Source organism: Opisthocomus hoazin, chromosome W (assembly GCF_030867145.1).
Source record: "Opisthocomus hoazin isolate bOpiHoa1 chromosome W, bOpiHoa1.hap1, whole genome shotgun sequence".
NCBI lineage: Eukaryota > Metazoa > Chordata > Aves > Opisthocomiformes > Opisthocomidae > Opisthocomus > Opisthocomus hoazin.
The window spans coordinates 25,777,164-25,794,972 of NC_134453.1; the positions used below are offsets into that span (position 1 = coordinate 25,777,164).

A 17,809-nucleotide genomic window follows, 5' to 3' on the forward strand; every position below is an offset into this window, starting at 1 on the left:
CTGCTTCCCATCGGTAGGCAGGTGTTCAGCCATCTCCAGGAAAGCAGGTCTCCATCATGCATAATGGTTACTTGGGAAGACAAATACAATAACTCCAAATGTCCCCCCTTCCTCCTTCTTCCCCCAGATTTTATTGCTGAGCATGACATCATATGGTATGAAATATCCCTTTGATCATTTGGGGTCAGCTGTCCCAGCTCTGTCCCCTCCCAACTTCTTGTGTACCCCCAGCCCAGCAACTTCCTCGAGATCGACATCTTCAACCTACAGACTGTGGGTATGGGCCGGGCCAGATACAGCAGCCGTGAGCTCCAGATGCAGCATGCAACAATCCAACATCACACGCCATCTCTCCTGCCCTGAAAGACTGTTATGACGGAGCCCAAAGTCATGGATTAAATGAACTCAACAGATACTTTAGAGGGATGGTTCAATGGACATTTTAGAGGGATGGTGTGGAGTCCTGGCTGGACGAGAGGGGACATAGCTTGGTGTGTTGAGCAACCCAGGTTCCGATCCGGAGGTGAGCCTTGGGAGCGGCTGACACGGAACCCTGCTGGGAAGGCAGAGCGACGAGCTCGGGACACTGGAGCAGGGGGAATGTCATCGTTTCCTGCCACACTGTCACTTCCTTCCTGCCACGTTGTTGTTTCCTGCCACAGTACTGTTTTCACTTCGAGATGCAGCTCTGCACCAATCGCAACGAGTTGCAGTAGTTTTGCCTATATATGGATTGGGGGTTTAACCATTCAGATGCTGTGATAGTTTTGCTATATAAACCTTGTTTTTGCTGACTAATAAAGGGTGAACGATCATACTCATATTGGGGTCACATCGTTACAACGGATCCGTAACCCATGCCAACATTTGGTAGCAGAGGATGGACAGTTTCCCTGCATGAGTCCCTCAGTCTGCGGTGAGCAGCTGGAGAGGGGGCGTGGGAACAGTGGCTGGGAGGGTCCTTCCTGGGTGCGAACGCGCAGGGCAGACACGGACGGCCGACTCCCAGGAATTTTTGAGCCACACTGGGGCTGCCTGGTGCAGCTAAATTTGAACGTGGAGGCCGTGGTTGCAGGCATGGAGGTGGATGCTGCGGCAACGTTGCTAGTCGGTATTCTCTCTAAGAGAGGAATAGACGCAACGGCAAAGCAACTCATGAAGTTGATTGGGCCGGGGAGGAGATGGGGTCCACACTGATATAGGAAGAGTCAACAGTGGTTAAGCTCCTCCAACCCATCCTCTCTGTGAGAGGGTTACAATATGACTCAGCTACCTTGAAGTTTCTGTTGCTGCTGCACGGAGAAAGGACTTAAGCCGTTACTTCTGCTTTCGCTATATTAACACCCGAGGGAGGGACCTGCTTGGCAACAACTCTGCTGTTTCAGGGTCCTAGCCTCCCTATGCCACGTGTGAAAGCAGGAGGGGGTCCGAGTCGGCAGCCCGTGGAGGCAGGGAAACCTGCGGTCCAGGAAAAGGAGTACGTGCGGCGAGACCCACTGGCACAGGGGTTTCCACCCCCACCGCCAGAGTCACCACCGCTGCCACCACACCGCGGAGAGGGATTCACTGAGGTGCCACCACCCGCAGGTCGGCCGGGCGCCGCCGCTGCCCCTTCTGATCGTCCCACGTCCCTGAATCCTGTACCGCAGTATCCTCCACTTCCTCTGCCTACGCCACCTTCTCCAAGGACTCCAGTGACTCATTGTACAGATGAGAAGCTTACGGATACTTTGCTGCCGGAGCCACCAGTCCCTAACCCATATAACCTGTTTTCTCTTCCAGCCCCACCTTGCGCCGTGCGGTGGAATGGGGGGTTGGGAACCGGGGGAGGGTCGGGGGTATGGTGGAGAGGGGTAGCTAAAGTGGTGTGTGAACTGTAAGCAAGATAACCACAATACTAGCGAGTGTAAAAAATTGGAAAACAGATCAGTTGTTCGACTTGGATGTGTGGCAGAGAATCATGGACTCTGTGCACGCAGGTCGGCAACAATCATGGACTCTGTGCACGCAGGTCGGCAACAAAGAGGAGCGATAATTAGCCCCTGTTTTTCGAGCTGTTGTTAGAAGTAATGGAGTGCCCACGGAATCACCGTGTGTTTTTGATGTTTTAACTTGGAAGGTGTCAGGAGAGTTACCTTTTAAACATACTTCAAGGGGTGATGTGAATGCGAGTCGAGTATTAACAACTTGGCGTTTGGTTTATGAAGCGTTAAAAGATGTGTGAGCACAGAAAAAAGTGGCCAGAGTCATTCAGAAAAGTCCTTTTGTTGCAAATGTACCACCTGAAGAAAGCCGTGAGCAGGGGCTGGGTCCAACAACAGACCCTGAGCAGGAATCAGGTCTGTTCCCCCGGCTCGCTGGAGAATGGGACAGTCACCGAAAAAAGGAGCGAAGGCTCCATTAAAAAAATTTTTTACAGTGAAGTTTGAAAGAACAAAGTCTTGCAGTTTAAAATCCCTTTAGAGAAAATCATTACTTGGAAATCAGTGCATACAGCTTGAAATGCTCTAAAACTTACAGAGACTATCTTAGAAGCAGCTGCTACTCCTCCACTGTTATCTCAAAAGCAAGGACAGAGCAGCAGTCTGTTGAAATTTAACCCTACATACGACGAAATTCCTACCGAACATGAGAAATGCGGGAAGTAAATCTGCCAGAACCTGACGATCCTTTGAATCCAGAAAAATGGGAAGTGGGGTGCAAAAATCCGGCATCCCGAAAGTGTACGACAGGGTCTCTCTACAGCAATTGGCGTACCCAACCTGAGATCAAAATGAGGTGAATTCCAACATAAAACTGCACAGTCCCTCAGACGCTGTACAGCCACCGCGCCAGCAGCCACCGCATCGAACGGGTCAGCAAACCTTACCCCTGGTGGGGCACATGGCACCCCCCCGGGCAACCGGCGGCACAGTTCCCCCCCACCCTCCCCCGCCCCCTCCCCTTGATCTCAGTGTGCCAGCCCGTCCCGGCCAGCCCAGAAGCGGCGTGGCGAGAACCATCTTTCTGACATTCAAGGACTTGGTTAGAAAAAATGTATACAATTCGATTACTGCAGTAGAATTCCTTGTGAACAAACAGCTGGACTTTATTATCTTTCCAGGGTTCAGATGGTCTATCTAGATGATGTTATTCACTCTGCTGAAAGGTGAAAATATTGACTTTACAGCTGAAGATTTGTCCCCTCTATTTACTTTGTTAAAAGGGACTCAGATTTATTATTTTCCTGAAGATCAATGACAAAAGCAAAAACTGTTTTACAAAAGATTTCAGATAGAATTGCAATTGCCTTTACCTTCAGAATTGATGTCGAATTGCCAACAAATTTGTATATCATTTATGAGGGTTTTGTTTTCCAGCCTTATCCTCTTTTCGATCAGTGGTGTGTTAACACGCACGAGTCGAAAACTCTGGAATGGATCTTTTTGTCTCATACTCCCATGAAAACATTGACCTCAAAGGTAGACATCATAGTGTCCTTAATAGCACAAGGTTGGAATCACTGTCAGCAAGTTGATACTGTTTGCCTGCTGCTGGCTAAAGATGACTTTGTGGTAGTAAACAGTGAATCCTTATCGCTACAAGCCGCTCTAGCTGATTATTTAAATGACATACGTTATACCCTTCCACAGCATAAACTGTTACATTCCCTCTCTCAAATTTCATTGCAGCCAACAAACCGATGTGTTTCTGTTCCTATTAAAGGAGCACGAACAGTGTTTCTGGACGAATTAAGGAAAAACACATAAAACTGTAGTTGTGTGGAAACAAACAAATTCATCAGATTAGCAATCATCTATTTTAGTTGTTGAAGGATCCACACAAATTGTTAAGCTATCAGCGGCCTTGCACGCCTTTGAATTGTTTTCGACTGAACCACTCAATGTTGTCGCAGATTCTGCATATGTTGTGACTATTGTTTAACGCATTGCAGATGCAATGATAAGAGAAGTCAATAACAAACAATTTTTTTTTCCTTGCTATTGAAATTAGAAAATCATGTACCTGTATATTTTATAATGCATATATGGTCACATACTACTCTACAAGGACCAATAACTGAAGGAAAGGCTGTAGCAGACAAATTGACAATGGCAGCAGTACTGCCACACAGTTTTAAGCAAGCCCGATTATCTCATGACTTCTTTCATCAAAATGCCTCTTCCTTGCGTAAACAATTTGCTTTGTCCCAGGGGCAAGCCATGGAAAATGTTCATGCATGCCCTGACTGTCAATGTATTACACCCGTACCATCGTGTGCAGGAGTGAACCCTCGTGGTTTACGAGCTGATGAGTTGTGGCAAAGTGATGTTACACATATATCAACATTTGGTCGACTGTGCTGTGTACATGTTAATGTGGATACTTTCTCAGGATTTCTGGTAGCCACGGCACATACGGGAGAAAAGGAACGTTTCACAGACAATTTCTGTTTTCCTACAGGACTGGAGTATACAACATGCTACAGGTATACCGCATTCTCCTACTGGACAAGCCATTGTCGAAAGTGTCTACGGAACCCTCAAAGCTATGCTAAATAAACAAAAAAGGGGGAATCCTACGGGCAGTGTTACCCCACAGGAACAGTTAGACAAAGCATTATATGTACTTAATTTTTTAAATCGTTCTGATGATCAATTATTTACAACAGCAGCTGACTGTCAATTCGGGATGGTCCCTCCATTTGTGGTTCGACCAAAGGTATGGTATAAAGAATTTGGGGAATCGCAATGGACAGGTCGTGTAGAACTAACAACGTGGGGAAGAGGGTATGCGTGTGTTCTTCTTTCAACAGGCCCTCGATGGTTACCGGCAAAATATGTGAAGCCATATCATGAGCTGAAAGAACGTAACGCAGAATCCGATGCCAGAGGTGACCACGCTCACTCTCAGGGAGCAACCTCTGACATGGAAGCAGAAGAGATCCACTCTGGATGATCCTATTACACAGGGAACACTGAAAAAATTACAGCAAACGCAAGTACTCTGATGACTGCAGTGGGTGCACCACCCACACCAATTAATACATTCCTTGCATATTTGGCAGTTATTTCCCACAACAGCTTTTGTATAACGAAGCAATCTTGGAGGACACGGTATATGTGATTTTAGAACTGCGTCTGCACAAGAGCAAAGGTCAACTAGCAGACACCGTGAGGAAAAATATAAACCTTCACCTGGGGGCTCCCGACAACTGCCCAGAGGTGCCAATATGCATGTACAACAAAAAAAAAAAAAAAAAAAAAAGGGGGGGAGAAATGGAGAATGATAAGTACTTTGCAGAAATGTAATGATTATGTATGTTAACATGGCATAAATATCTAGTAAGAGTGTCTTTTCGGTACACACATTTGAGTAGAACTATTCCCTGTGCGTTCAGTACTGCAGTAAAGAATGCCTGCTTTCTAGAACTCCAACATTAAGTTTTAGGAAGTTAATTATTTTGCTGCTTTCTAGTAATAGATTTTGGGTACCCAGGTAGGATGCTGCTCTTGAACTTCAATGGTCCGAGGGATCGCAGGACCTCCAGCCGGCACCGAGGGATTCTCGGGGAGAACCTCTGATCACTGGACCAAAAAGTTCTGAGCACGAACCATTAATAAGTCAAAGGCATTCTTCCAGTATTGTTTCTTGTTGCCTATTTGTTAGTCATAGTAAAAGCTTCACAGCATTGAGCTATATCCCTGACGAGAAGGGAAAGCGTCCTTTCTAATCCAGAATTGAAAAGAGAGTACTCTTCCTGAAACTGAAGCTTGGGAATTTGTCTGTTAAATGTTGAATATTATTGTAAGTCCTGTCTTTGCAGTATTTGGATTTATGCTGAAAACTTGGTGTGCCTGCGTGTGTGTGTGTGGTCGTGACCATGAACGTGTGATTTTATGTTGCAGTGCTTGTATTTCTGTGTTCTGATGGATTTATTTGGTTTCTGTGATCTAACGGATTTGTCTGGACTAAGTAACTGCCTTTGCGTCTTCGGTTTGGTGAGTTCTGCAGGTATTGATTATTTCCGGTTTTTGACTTTAGATTGTTGTATTTGGACTCTGATTTATCAAGACTTTGGAAGCATTTGATGCAGCAGGGAATAGATGTGGTGATGTTTGCAGCTTTATGCTTTTATGTACATTAATTTTAGCCTATATAGTTAATGAGTCATAGTTCTAGATACATTGATCTTAACCTAGGTAATTAATATCGATAGCCAATACTAAATGTTATGGATGTTTGTATATGTGATAAGTATACCTATAACCCAAGTGCAAATTTACTGAGCTCATATTATTGATACACTGCTATTTCGACGCCTAACGCGGTGAGATGCATCCCCTCCAATTGACAATAATGATATGTTGTGGTCAAGCGGTACTTTAGTCCCACCATCCACACAGGAAGAAAATTGGATACAAGTAAATCCAGCAAGAAAATTGGATGCAAGTAAATCAATCTACACCCATATGCTAGGTAACAGATTTACCATCAGTATGTATCATTCTCAAGTTAATTTAATCTTTCTTTATATCCAGCAGGTTGTGGTATGCACTTCACATCTCTATGTCTTCAACTAGCATTTGTGTTCTTATACTGTTAGTATTGTAGTTTGTGTGGGCCTCTGAAAAAGTGGTAGCAAGCTGAAGACCAAAATTATGTCAGCTCTCATCATCATCAACAACCTCATCAACTATACCTGGCTTGCTCAAAAAAACAAAAAGGGGGAATTGTGGAGTCCTGGCTGGACGAGAGGGGACATAGTTTGGTGCTGTTGAGCAACCCAGGTTCCGATCCGGAGGTGAGCCTTGGGAGCGGCTGACACGGAACCCTGCTGGGAAGGCAGAGCGACGAGCTCGGGACACTGGAGCAGGGGGAATGTCATCGTTTCCTGCCACACTGTCACTTCCTTCCTGCCACGTTGTTGTTTCCTGCCACAGTACTGTTTTCACTTCGAGATGCAGCTCTGCACCAATCGCAACGAGTTGCAGTAGTTTTGCCTATATATGGATTGGGGGTTTAACCATTCAGATGCTGTAATAGTTTTGCTATATAAACCTTGTTTTTGCTGACTAATAAAGGTGAACGATCATACTCATATTAGGGTCACATCGTTACAACGGATCCGTAACCCACGCCAACAGGATGGCCCATAGACTAAGGGAATAATATCTCTGTATGTTTGTATATTTATCTGAAAGACAGGAAAAGTGGTGGTGATTAATTGGAAAGTGTGGGACCTGGGCATGATGTAGATGGTATAGAATAAGGGATGGATAATATCCTGGTTCCAGCTGGGATAGAGTTAATTTTCATAGGAAGCTGGGAGGGGACACAGCCTGAAAGGCTGCCCCAAACTAGCCAAACAGGATATTTGATACCATATGCTCAGTATTTAACTGGGGGAGCTGGCTGGGGGAGGGGGATCGCTGCTCTGGAGCAGACTGGGCATTGGGCAGTTAGAAAATTGCACTGTGTATCCCTCGCTTTGCATATTCTTTTCATCAGTATTGTTGTTGTTTTTCTCTTCCTGTGTTCTGTTAAACTGCCTTTATCCCAACCCATGAGTTCTGCCTTTTTCTTCCGATTGTCCTCCTTTGTTGCCGTCTGGGGCTAAACCACAACAAGTATATACAGTTTGCAAAAGCTGTTTATGTATTAATCAAAACTTAAAAAATAAGATTAGAAGTGTGAGAAGGGGAAGATGTTTGCTGTTCCTATGACTGATTTGATACCGATAACTCATTTTCCTCGTCTCTCCACTTGCTTCACAGATGAAATTATTGAAGCAAAATCTGGGACTGCAACTCCACGGAGATCGGGTTCTGTGAGCAACTGTAGATCCTGTCAAAAAGATTCAGATGCTGATGCACAAGGAAAATCTGCAGATATATCCCTTACCCCATCAGTGACCTCTTCACTTGACTCTTCTAAAGCTGACTTAACTCCAAGACCAGGGAGTCATACAATAGAATTCTTTGAGATGTGTGCAAATCTTATTAAAATACTTGCACAATAATTTTGAAGATGGGCTTATTTCTTTTGCAGTAATAAGCATGCCTAAATCAGTCAGATGTTTCCAGTTATAATCAAGTTAAATTAACTAAGGCGCTGAAAAAAATAGCCACAGAATACAATTTGCAGAGGGATTGGAATGATTATGGGCAGTTATGTATATTATTTTGAAGCTGAAGTGAATTCTGATTGTCTGCTGTACAATAGCATAATACAGGTACGGGAAGTCACACGCCCTTGGGGCAGTGTTCATAACAGTTTGATTGCACATTAGACTTCATATAATGTTTTAAGTTACACGGACCTTCTTGGTTTTTTCTACTGGTAATACATACATCTGATGCACTGTAAGTAAATGTGCACTTACTAGTTGACCTAAGTATGACTTGTTGGTCACTATCTATAGTTGTGCCTCAGTTGATCAGAATTGTCAACATCTAACAGTAATGTGTTAAAACTGCGGTGTTTCCTCCCCCTTATTTGACAGTAAATGATAAAGAATAGTTTAATGCATTATAATATACTACTTTTAATAATGGATAAATTTGATCAAATGCATGCAAATCCAACCAGGTGGAAATGCATGTAGGTGCTCTGTAATGCACTAAGGGTGAAATTCTGTGGGCTCTAAGTGGAACAACTGAGGCCACAACAATGGTGAGAGACTTAATGCTGCGAAGACTTGGCACCCTGTGGACTGAAACAAAATGTTGCTCTGTGAAGAACTGTCAGCAGGTTCCCGATCTGTGCAGATTTGCTAGCTCATACCTTAGTGTGGTAGCAGCATAGCAGCTCCCCACTGCTACTGCAGGCTGAGAATCCTGTTCCTTATAAATGTGTGCTTGTAGTTAAGAGCACAGCCCTAAGGGCTCTTGCATGCTTTTCCAGAATCTAAAATTTAGGTTTTTTAAATATGTGTTAATATTTTGATAGAGCTGTTTATATCGTATGCTAACTTAGCATATATTATATAGAATTCACTTTGCAGTTGATACTACATATATAGGTTTAGGTTTTCCCAAGCCACCTTTATAGTGAACTCTGCCATTTAAATTGTGACATTAATAGTCCAACTTTTCAGTTGGACATTTAAAACTGATCGTGACAACTTGACTGCTAATATTCAAAAAGTTTTCAGCAGTAGATTGCCATTACCAATGACATAAATCCTTCTGTATTTATGGTTTTTGCAATGTTTTGGGAAGAAAATTGAACCTTAAATGTTAAAATCAACTAGTCCTTGCACAAAAACATTTAATCTCTTGTAAACTGGATGTAATTATCCACAGTTCCATTTTCATCTAGCACCAACAGATGTAAACATTAGACAAACTGTATGTCATAAAACATTTAGTTTTGTATTCAAGAATGAGCATTCTCTTAAAAATAAACTTCATAACCTACTCAGTTTTGAAGATTGTTCTCCCAGTTAGAGACTGGAAATCAAGGCATTACTATGAACAGTGAAACCTGGACTCTTAAAATAAATGGAGGTTCTTACCAATGATTAGCTGAAAACTGCTAGCTACAGCTATAAGAACAGTCTAATCCAGGCCAGCTGGCTTCAGTTCAGAAATTCATGTTATGAATATACACAGCACAGAATTTGAAGAAACTTAAAGCTGCTTAAGCCCTGGAGCTGCTGTAACTGTGTTCTGAACTGGGCAATGGTGTGGTCTGCCTAGTATGTAGGTACAAGTTTCAACTTCAGTTCTTTATCCTCAAGTGTCACACATGGTCCCTGTAATGCAAGGTCGTATTACTGTATCTCAAAGTGGAAGATTTCTCTTAAATAAAGCTTTGGGTTTAAACTCCTGAGATTGAGATGTCAACATGAGGGAGCAGCTGCAAATTCTACTTAAGTTGTTTGGGATGGGGTGTTTTCAGCCTTGTAAGAATTGGTTCTGATGTACCAAATAAATCAGTGTACTCATTTTTGTTACCCTTTTATTTTGAAATTGTTAAATATTGCACTTGTACAATATAACAAACACACAGATATTATTTTTTATTGCAGTAATTCCTCATCTGGAACTGTTTGGGATAACTGAAAGGGTCTCTTGCATATGTTAAACTAAATATTTGCAAATGGTATCTGCTCCTGGTTTGCAAATTTGTAATGCTGACCACAAATGCAAGGTGTCAAGGTGCAAATAGCTTTTAAATTTATATACTTTCTTGGCTCTCTTATGTATTAAGGCAACCATGGTTTTTACTTTGTCTTGGTATCTGGAAGTTAAAGTAAGTTTCTGGCAAGAGTTTACTTTATGCATAGTTTTAAATAAAGTAATTTTTATTGGTATGATAAATCAGTTTTGATGGCCAAAAGTTTCCTGATGGAACAGAGTTGGGGTTTTGTGGGATTTTTTTGTTGTTTTTTTTTTAATACAGAATGGGGGAGGGAGAAAGGGAGGCTGACAAGCTATTTGAATCCAGAACAGTTGTCTGTTGTGTAACCTTCCTATGCTTTGTAGATCTTGCTGTTGTAACTGCTTTCTTCAGATGTTCCTACTGATCTTGCAGACCTTTTTTTAGCATCACACTTATATCTGCCACTAGGCTGTGAAACAAAACTTAATTGAGAAATCTGTCAGGGTTGTAAGGAGGCAGCTTATGCAAATATACAAATTGGTCAAGTATGTTACTCTATATTCCCAAGTTTGCTTCAGTTGGAGTACGTTGAATTATCTTGCCTTTGTATTGTATTTTTTTTCAAAAACATGGATAAATCTGATTGTCCATGTGCAATGTAACTCATTAGGTAGCAGGTAAAAATTTTATCTTGGTGGTGCAATATTTAAAAAAAAAACTTTCATGGTTGTTTTGATATGAGTATTTAATACAAACTTGGAAATAAATTTTATTTTACCAGTTGATTACTACTGTAAGATATAAAGTCCTGTTCTTTAACAAAGATGTGCCTACTTCCTGTGCTGTGGGTTGTTTGGGTTTTTTTGACAAAGCTGAATGGCTCAAATGCTTGTTTATAACTATAACTTTTTAAACTCTCAAAACTTAAAACTAAGTAAACATAAAATACTAAAACATCTGTGTGCATACTGTCTTCTAGTGTTATATATGTTATAAATTAATAGAAAAACTTAAACTTGTTTTAAAAACAACAGTAATTACGATTTTAGAATAAGCAGCAACATGACAACTAAAATTATTGAAGAATTCCCAGCTAGGCAGGCTGGGTGCCACCAACTGCTAGTGTGGTGACTGACTATTTTCCCTTAGGTCCTATAAACCCTCTTAAAGCAAAATGGAATTTGAGATGGAAGGAACACTGGGAAAAGTCTCCTTTTGCACTGCCCTATGGTGGCTCACCTTATCTAGCATCTTGCACTTTGCTCTTTTCATGCACCATGGATGGTTCTTTTATCTTTGCCCCTATAACTAAGGAGCAATTTAAAAACCTATAGTCTGTCCTTTCTTTCTTTTAGGAAAAAAAACCACCTCATCTTCATTCTTGATCATTTTTCCTTGTAGTATTACCTGCTCCTAACAGATCCTTGTGAAGAGGTGACTGCACTTACAAGTAACAGTTGCATATTATCAGAGTTTTGTGCGACACATGGCATTCCCATCTTTCTTCACCTCTCCCTTTGTAATACTTGCCTTCATAGTTGAACATCACTAGCAGGTGGTAATCCCGGGGGTACCTCGCTGGCTGAGGAACGACCGTGTGGGGAAACTTCCCTGCAGGTGGCTGGGCCGAAGGCATTTAGGACTGTGCAGTGTGAGGTCTGCGTGGCCGTTGCAGCTCGTAGTGGTTTGGGCTAGTGACCATGCCTGTCATGCATTGCTCTCCTTGGACCGAGTTGTTTCCTTTTTCTTTTTGTCTGGTTTCTGGTGTGTTGGCTTAAACGTTACAAGGCTTTCTGGTGTGTCAGAGTTCCGTGGTGGCTTTTTTGTTTTTGTGGTGTGGTGGTTTTTTGTTGTTGTTGTTGTTTGTTTGTTTGTTTTGTTTTTGTGGTGTGGGGTTTTGTTTTGGGGAGGGTGTTTCTGCTAGAGAGTATCTCCTAGCTAGGCTCGAAGTTATAATTGCCCAACTAACACATCTAGTGAAGCTGATGGGCAGAATTTGTGTGGATGGGTCTGTTACATATTATTGTTTTAGAATCAAGATAAGTGAGTTGCATTTTTTTTCTTCTACATACCTAACTACCTAACTACCAAACTGTTGAAAATATGTTTTTCTCTAGCTCTCCAAGTGGCTTCTTTTGAGTGGAAAAGAAAGATTAGTGAGAAAGTTTCAAAAGCTGCTTCACAGCAATTTGAAGCAGAAGCAGGGGATGACAAGTGTTTGGTTGATGATGACAATGTTAACTGGGTGCATGCAATTAAGAGAAGAAAGGAAATTCTATTAGAAGACTGTGTAAAGAAAAGCAAGCAGCTGAAGGATGAAGGTGCAAGTTTGGCTGAAAATAGGAAGTACTACTACTATCTTACTCTTTTTTTCATTGACTGAATAAGTGTTAAATAGCATTTTAGTCTCTTCTCTAAACACTAGATAATTTGCTAGTAGCTACATTCACATTTTTCATATTTGAAAAATTGATTATTCCTTTCATTCTACATTTATTGTCTGGTACTGAATAAATTGTTTTCTTTGATGGTGTTGGTAGCTGTGAAATTAAGCCTGTATTCAATCTCACTTTTGTGCATTCACATAACAAAAAAAATGATAGAAGGAGGGAGATGAAAAACTGACTGGATCTGAAAGTTGAAAGGGTGAATAAGTTACCATGAGATAAGCCATGCTGTAAGTAATGCTTTAGCTACTCTGGTAGCTTTTTCTTCTCCTGTAAATGTGTGGTAATCTTACTTTTCTGTTATTAAGAGTAAACTTATTTGCATGTATACAGTGCCTAGGCAAATAACGCAAAACAGCTAATTGATAGAGGGGATTGTAAGAAACATGAAACTATAACAAAAAGCCTTAATATTTTCTAGTTTTTAGTAGTCTTTAGTACTGTAACTTGTATTTCTGCATGCATAGTGATCTAATGATGTAACTGTTACACTAATCCCTGTTTTCTCATTAAGGAATGTAGTGGATGGACATGGGCACAAGCTATCACTTAGTCGTTAGACAAAATAATTAAGTGAAACAAAAGTGGTCTTGATTCTCAGCAAATAATTGGGATAATTGTGGGATAAAAGAGACTCCTAAATAATTCTACTCCAGACAGCTCAGCCTTGGGAGGGCAAATGCGCTAAGCTACAGAGATAAGGAGGCACCAAGAGAGCAACAAGACCGGAGCCAAACACCCTGAAGGACATGATATACGTGATCCTGGAACTGAGTTTGCGCAGAAACAAATGTCAATCAGTGAACAGCGTGATGAAGAGGATGGGCCTTCATCTTGGGACCCCCGAAGACCACCCAAAGATGCTAACAGACATGCATGAAAGATATTTACATATGCTTATTAGTTCCTAGAAATATAATGAATATTTACATGTGTGATTGTATTTAACCTGAAGCAACAGGGTGTCTGGCGCGCACGTTTGGAGGAGAAATCCCCCGTGTGCCCGGCGCCGCAATAAAGAATATCTGCTTAACAGTATACATTGTACTGTTAGGTTTTTTCCTACCGGATCTTCAAGTCATAATGCTCTGTAATTATGTCTAATTCTTTTGGAAAGTCAGGTTCGGGTAGCTACTCTGAACATCTTCTGGTAGCAATACTGAGTGTTGAGACTGCAGTGATTTTTGGAAGGATATTGCACAGATGGTTCCATTCTCCTATTATGCTTCAAGCAGAAAGTAACTTTAGAGTGGAGGGGGGAAAGAGACTGTAAATTACATATTAATTGCATAATTTGACTAGATCTTCGGGGGGAGGGAGGTCTTAGTCCCCTTAAAATCTTCAGAATGCTTGACATCTAAATCTGTATGATTTGTATGAGCATCTCTGCTTTATTCATTGTCCCAGACCAGTGATGACGTTTTCCTGATACAAATAATTCCATAATCAGTCAGTATACGCTCCTGTTCTGTTAAACTATTTCTGTTAAGAAATTTCCACCTAAAAAAGGGTGCACTGGGCAGTCTGGAAGAGAGAACAACTTAGAAGTTTAAAGCAGGCGAGTTTGTTTATAATAATAAACACTGTGTGTGTGGTCTGGTTTAAAAAAATATAAGACTTTGAGAAAAGGCTTTCTGTTTTAATATTTTCCTCTTTTTACTCTTCAGTCTGATGGTGACACTGTTCAGGGGGACAGTGATTCACTTTTACACATCCTTTTGTGTTCCTGAGTTTTGTAATTCCTGAATAAAATTTTGAAGTGTTTTAAAGGTGACTTAAAACCAAATTAAGCTAAATCAGTTTTAAGCATGCTGCCATCAATACCTTTAATACAGTAGCTGCATAAGTTGTTTAAATTAATATTAATAGCTCAAAACACAACACACAAATTAAGAATATTTTGTTAACTTCTTTGTTTTTAACACTGGGAATAAATCATACAGTGTTCTACAGAAAGGTAGGTCTATTCTGTCCTTTTCAGGATGTTGTCACGAAAATTTCACAACTGGCCTGTGCCAACCAAGGAGAGGCTAGACCACAAAGTATAGAATTACAAGAGTAACTTTTATTCATGCGCATGAGGTGTCCCATTCACACTGAGGCACCCTGAATGCAGTTTTACACATAGTTCTTATACCTTTCAAGCACAACATGATTTGACCAATCACTACTTAACACATACATACTACTGTTTTGCAAAGCAACTATAATTCTATGGTGTCATCATCCACCTGCTGCTTTCTTGATCTAGATGTCCCCGGAGTCGGTTTTGCTACAGTTACTTATCTATGATGCCAGATAATGGGAGGGTTTCACAGAGGTGTTAGAGGGCCTAAGATGCTGGCATTATCTTGGTAGTCTGGGGTATCCTTTATTCTTCAGGATGGGGGCTGTCCTCCTTGCAATGAGCTGGGGTCCTTTAGTCATGCTTACTTAACCATGACTATGCAGCATACAATGTAAGCTCTCGCCTTCTCTTTCATACAATTTCATACTCTAAATGTTAATTGGTACAATAGTTAGGGAATGAGATTTTCCTAACAGTACAGAGATTGTGTTTTTAATCTTGAGAAAGTAGTATTTCTAAATGCTTTCATTCTACATCAGTAAATATTAGCAATTATCAGTACTTATAAATTAAACAGAAGTTGATCTTTGAATTTCATATCACCCTCACCTTTGCCCTCCTTGTATTTTGCTTTGGATGTTGTATATTGTGGAAGACCCTTATTTTCTCTGTATTTTGGTGTTCTTTTTGACTTATTTGCTTTTATATATTATGTAAAGTGCAATAAATCTCTTGAATGGCAGCAAATAATCTGTCATATATGTAGTTTAGGGCAGGGAGATACACAATGCTGTATATTTATTTTGAGCAGCAGGTAACTTTTGGTGATCTTAAAATATTAAGCTGGGACAAAACTCAGTCTCCAAGACTAAAGTTTTCCTTTTTCTATCAGTTAGGGAACAATACAAAAACTTAACACACTACTGTGGGTTTGCGTGGCAAGTTTTTGGTAGCCAGGGAGCTACAGGGGTGGCTTCTGTGAGAAGCTGCTAGAAGCTTCCCCTGTGTCCGATAGAGCCAATGCCAGCCAGCTCTAAGATGGACCTGCCGCTGCCCAAGGCTGAGCCAATCAGCGATGGTGGTAGCGCCTCTGTGATAACATACTTAGGAAGGGGAAAAACCTGCTGTGGGACAGCAGTTGAGAGAGTGAGACTATGTGAGAGCAACAACTCTGCAGACACCAAGGTCAATGAAGAAGGAGGGGGAGGAGGTGCTCCAGGCGCTGAAGCAGATTCCCCTGCAGCATGATGAGGCAGATTGTCCCCTTGCAGTCCATGGAGGTCCACAGTGGTGCAGATATCGACTTGTCGTCCGTGGAAGGGACCCCACGCTGGAGCAGGTGGCTGCCCGAAGGAGGCTGTGACCCTGTGGGAAGCCTGTGCTGTAGCAGGCTTCTGGCAGGACCTGTGGAATGAGAGGAGCCCACTCTGGAGCAGGTTTGCTGGCAGGGCTTGTGACCCCGTGGGGGACCCATGCTGGAGCAGCCTCTTCCTGAAGGACTGCACCCTGTGTGAAGGACTCACATTGGAGAAGTTTGTGGAGAACTGTCTCCCGTGAGAGGGACCCCACGCTGGAGCAGGGGAAGAGTGTGAGGAGTCCTCCCCCTGAGGAGGAAGGAGCGGCAGACAATGTGTGATGAACTGACCACAACCCCCATTCCCTGTCCTCCTGTGCTTCTCAGGGGGAGGAGGTAGAAAATCGGGATTGAAGTTGAGCCTGGGAAGAAGGGAGGGGAGGTGGGGGGAATGTGTTTTTAAGATTTGTTTTTATTTCTCATTAGCCTGCTCTCTTTGCCCACTAGTGAACTCGGGAGTAGCATGGGTTAATTGTTTTGGAGGTGGCAGCATTCTGTGGGAGCTGCTTGGGGGGTGTTTATGTGTGTCCTGGGTTTGGCCAGGACAGGGTTAATTTTCACCGGAATCGAGGAAGGGGCACAGCCAGGCGGGCTGACCCCACCTGCCCAAACAGAGCAGGGTATTCCATACCATGTGCCGTCATGCTGGGTTCCGGTGGGGGGGGAGCTGGAGCAGCGGGAACTCACTCGCGGCTCGGGAGCGCGCAGTGGCAGTCCAGGAGAGAGCGGCTCTGTTCTGCGGGTTTGTTTTGTGTTTTCCCCTTATCTGTATCGTTGTTGTTCCTGTTCCCTTTGTTTGCCGTTCTGTTAAACTGCCCTTATCCCGACCCACCAGTTTTCTGCCTGTTTCTTTCCATTCTCCTCCGCACCCCGGCGGGGGGTGGGGCGGCCACGTGGAGCTTTTGTTGCCGGCCGCAGCCAAACCATAACAATGTGTACCCAGTGTAATGTATGTGCATTAGACCTGTTAAGCTGAGAGAGAGAAAGAATTAAAATAGTGCTGAAGAGAACAATTTCTGATCTACATTTTAGTCTTTCTCTGGGATGGGAAGGATGATAGGGAGACTGCCAGAAAAAGGTGTTGAACTGGGTTGATTATCCCAGTGGGTCTAATATTGTGGAAGATGTGGTTTAGGAAATTCTGGCCTGGTAGTCTGAAGATGACTTGTGAATGAGTGATCTTGCTGTCAGAACAGAAAGAAAAGGCGGATGTGCAGAAGAGTCACATTCGTGTGCTCTTGGGACGTGTGGGAAGGAATAATTAAACAAACATGTACAAACATACACACTCTTTTGGGAAATAGACTATTGTATGTTGGTGGAAAGAATGGAGAGTATTCCAGAGGAATTGGTTTTGCTTATATGAAATTTCTAATGCTGGCGCATTATCCAAATTGAGACATCAGCATGGATATGCACACAAACACTGGAATAAAAAAAACCCCAACATAATCCAGGTTAGTTTTTTTGTTGGTAGTCCTATACTGTTTTAAATCCAGCACAATCCAAGAAGATAAAAGTTTGTGTTCTCAGTCTCAGTATTTTGAACACAGCAGTTTGCAATTACAGTGTATTTTGACTGGTAAGTGTCCTGGTTTTGGTTAAAACAGAACCAATTCCCTTTTAGTGAATTTTCCTTTCAGCTAAGTTCTTCTAAGTAACTGCATTTTTCTGAAGCTGGCTGCATATTTTACAGACACTGTCTGCTCCAAAGCTGACAACACCTAATGTTTATAGTCTTACTGAGCTAATGGTAGGAAAGGAATGCAGAAAAAGGCCCCCGTTTATCACTATAGCAGCCAAGGTCACCGAGTGGTCTCTTGGGTCCCGCAAGTGAGGAGTCGGAAAGGG

General features: G+C 42.2%; 1 protein-coding gene across 8 annotated transcripts in view; it reads left to right on the plus strand.

The window, feature by feature from the left end:
* LOC104337761 (5'-AMP-activated protein kinase catalytic subunit alpha-1) overlaps positions 1–13,490 on the plus strand; it is a 63,463-nt gene extending 49,973 nt beyond the window's left edge. For 3 of the 8 annotated variants that reach the window (XM_075446262.1, XM_075446270.1, XM_075446272.1), the window contains one exon: positions 7,758–13,490. In XM_075446262.1, the coding sequence (XP_075302377.1) occupies positions 7,758–8,002 (245 nt within the window). In that variant the 3' untranslated portion in view covers positions 8,003–13,490. Of the gene's footprint in view, positions 1–127; positions 1,371–4,443; positions 5,476–5,888; positions 5,982–6,521; positions 7,544–7,757 lie in introns of those variants that run through there. The other 5 variants (XM_075446268.1, XM_075446266.1, XM_075446263.1 and 2 more) reach the window with 5 other exon arrangements.
* The last annotated feature ends 4,319 nt before the right edge of the window (positions 13,491–17,809 follow it).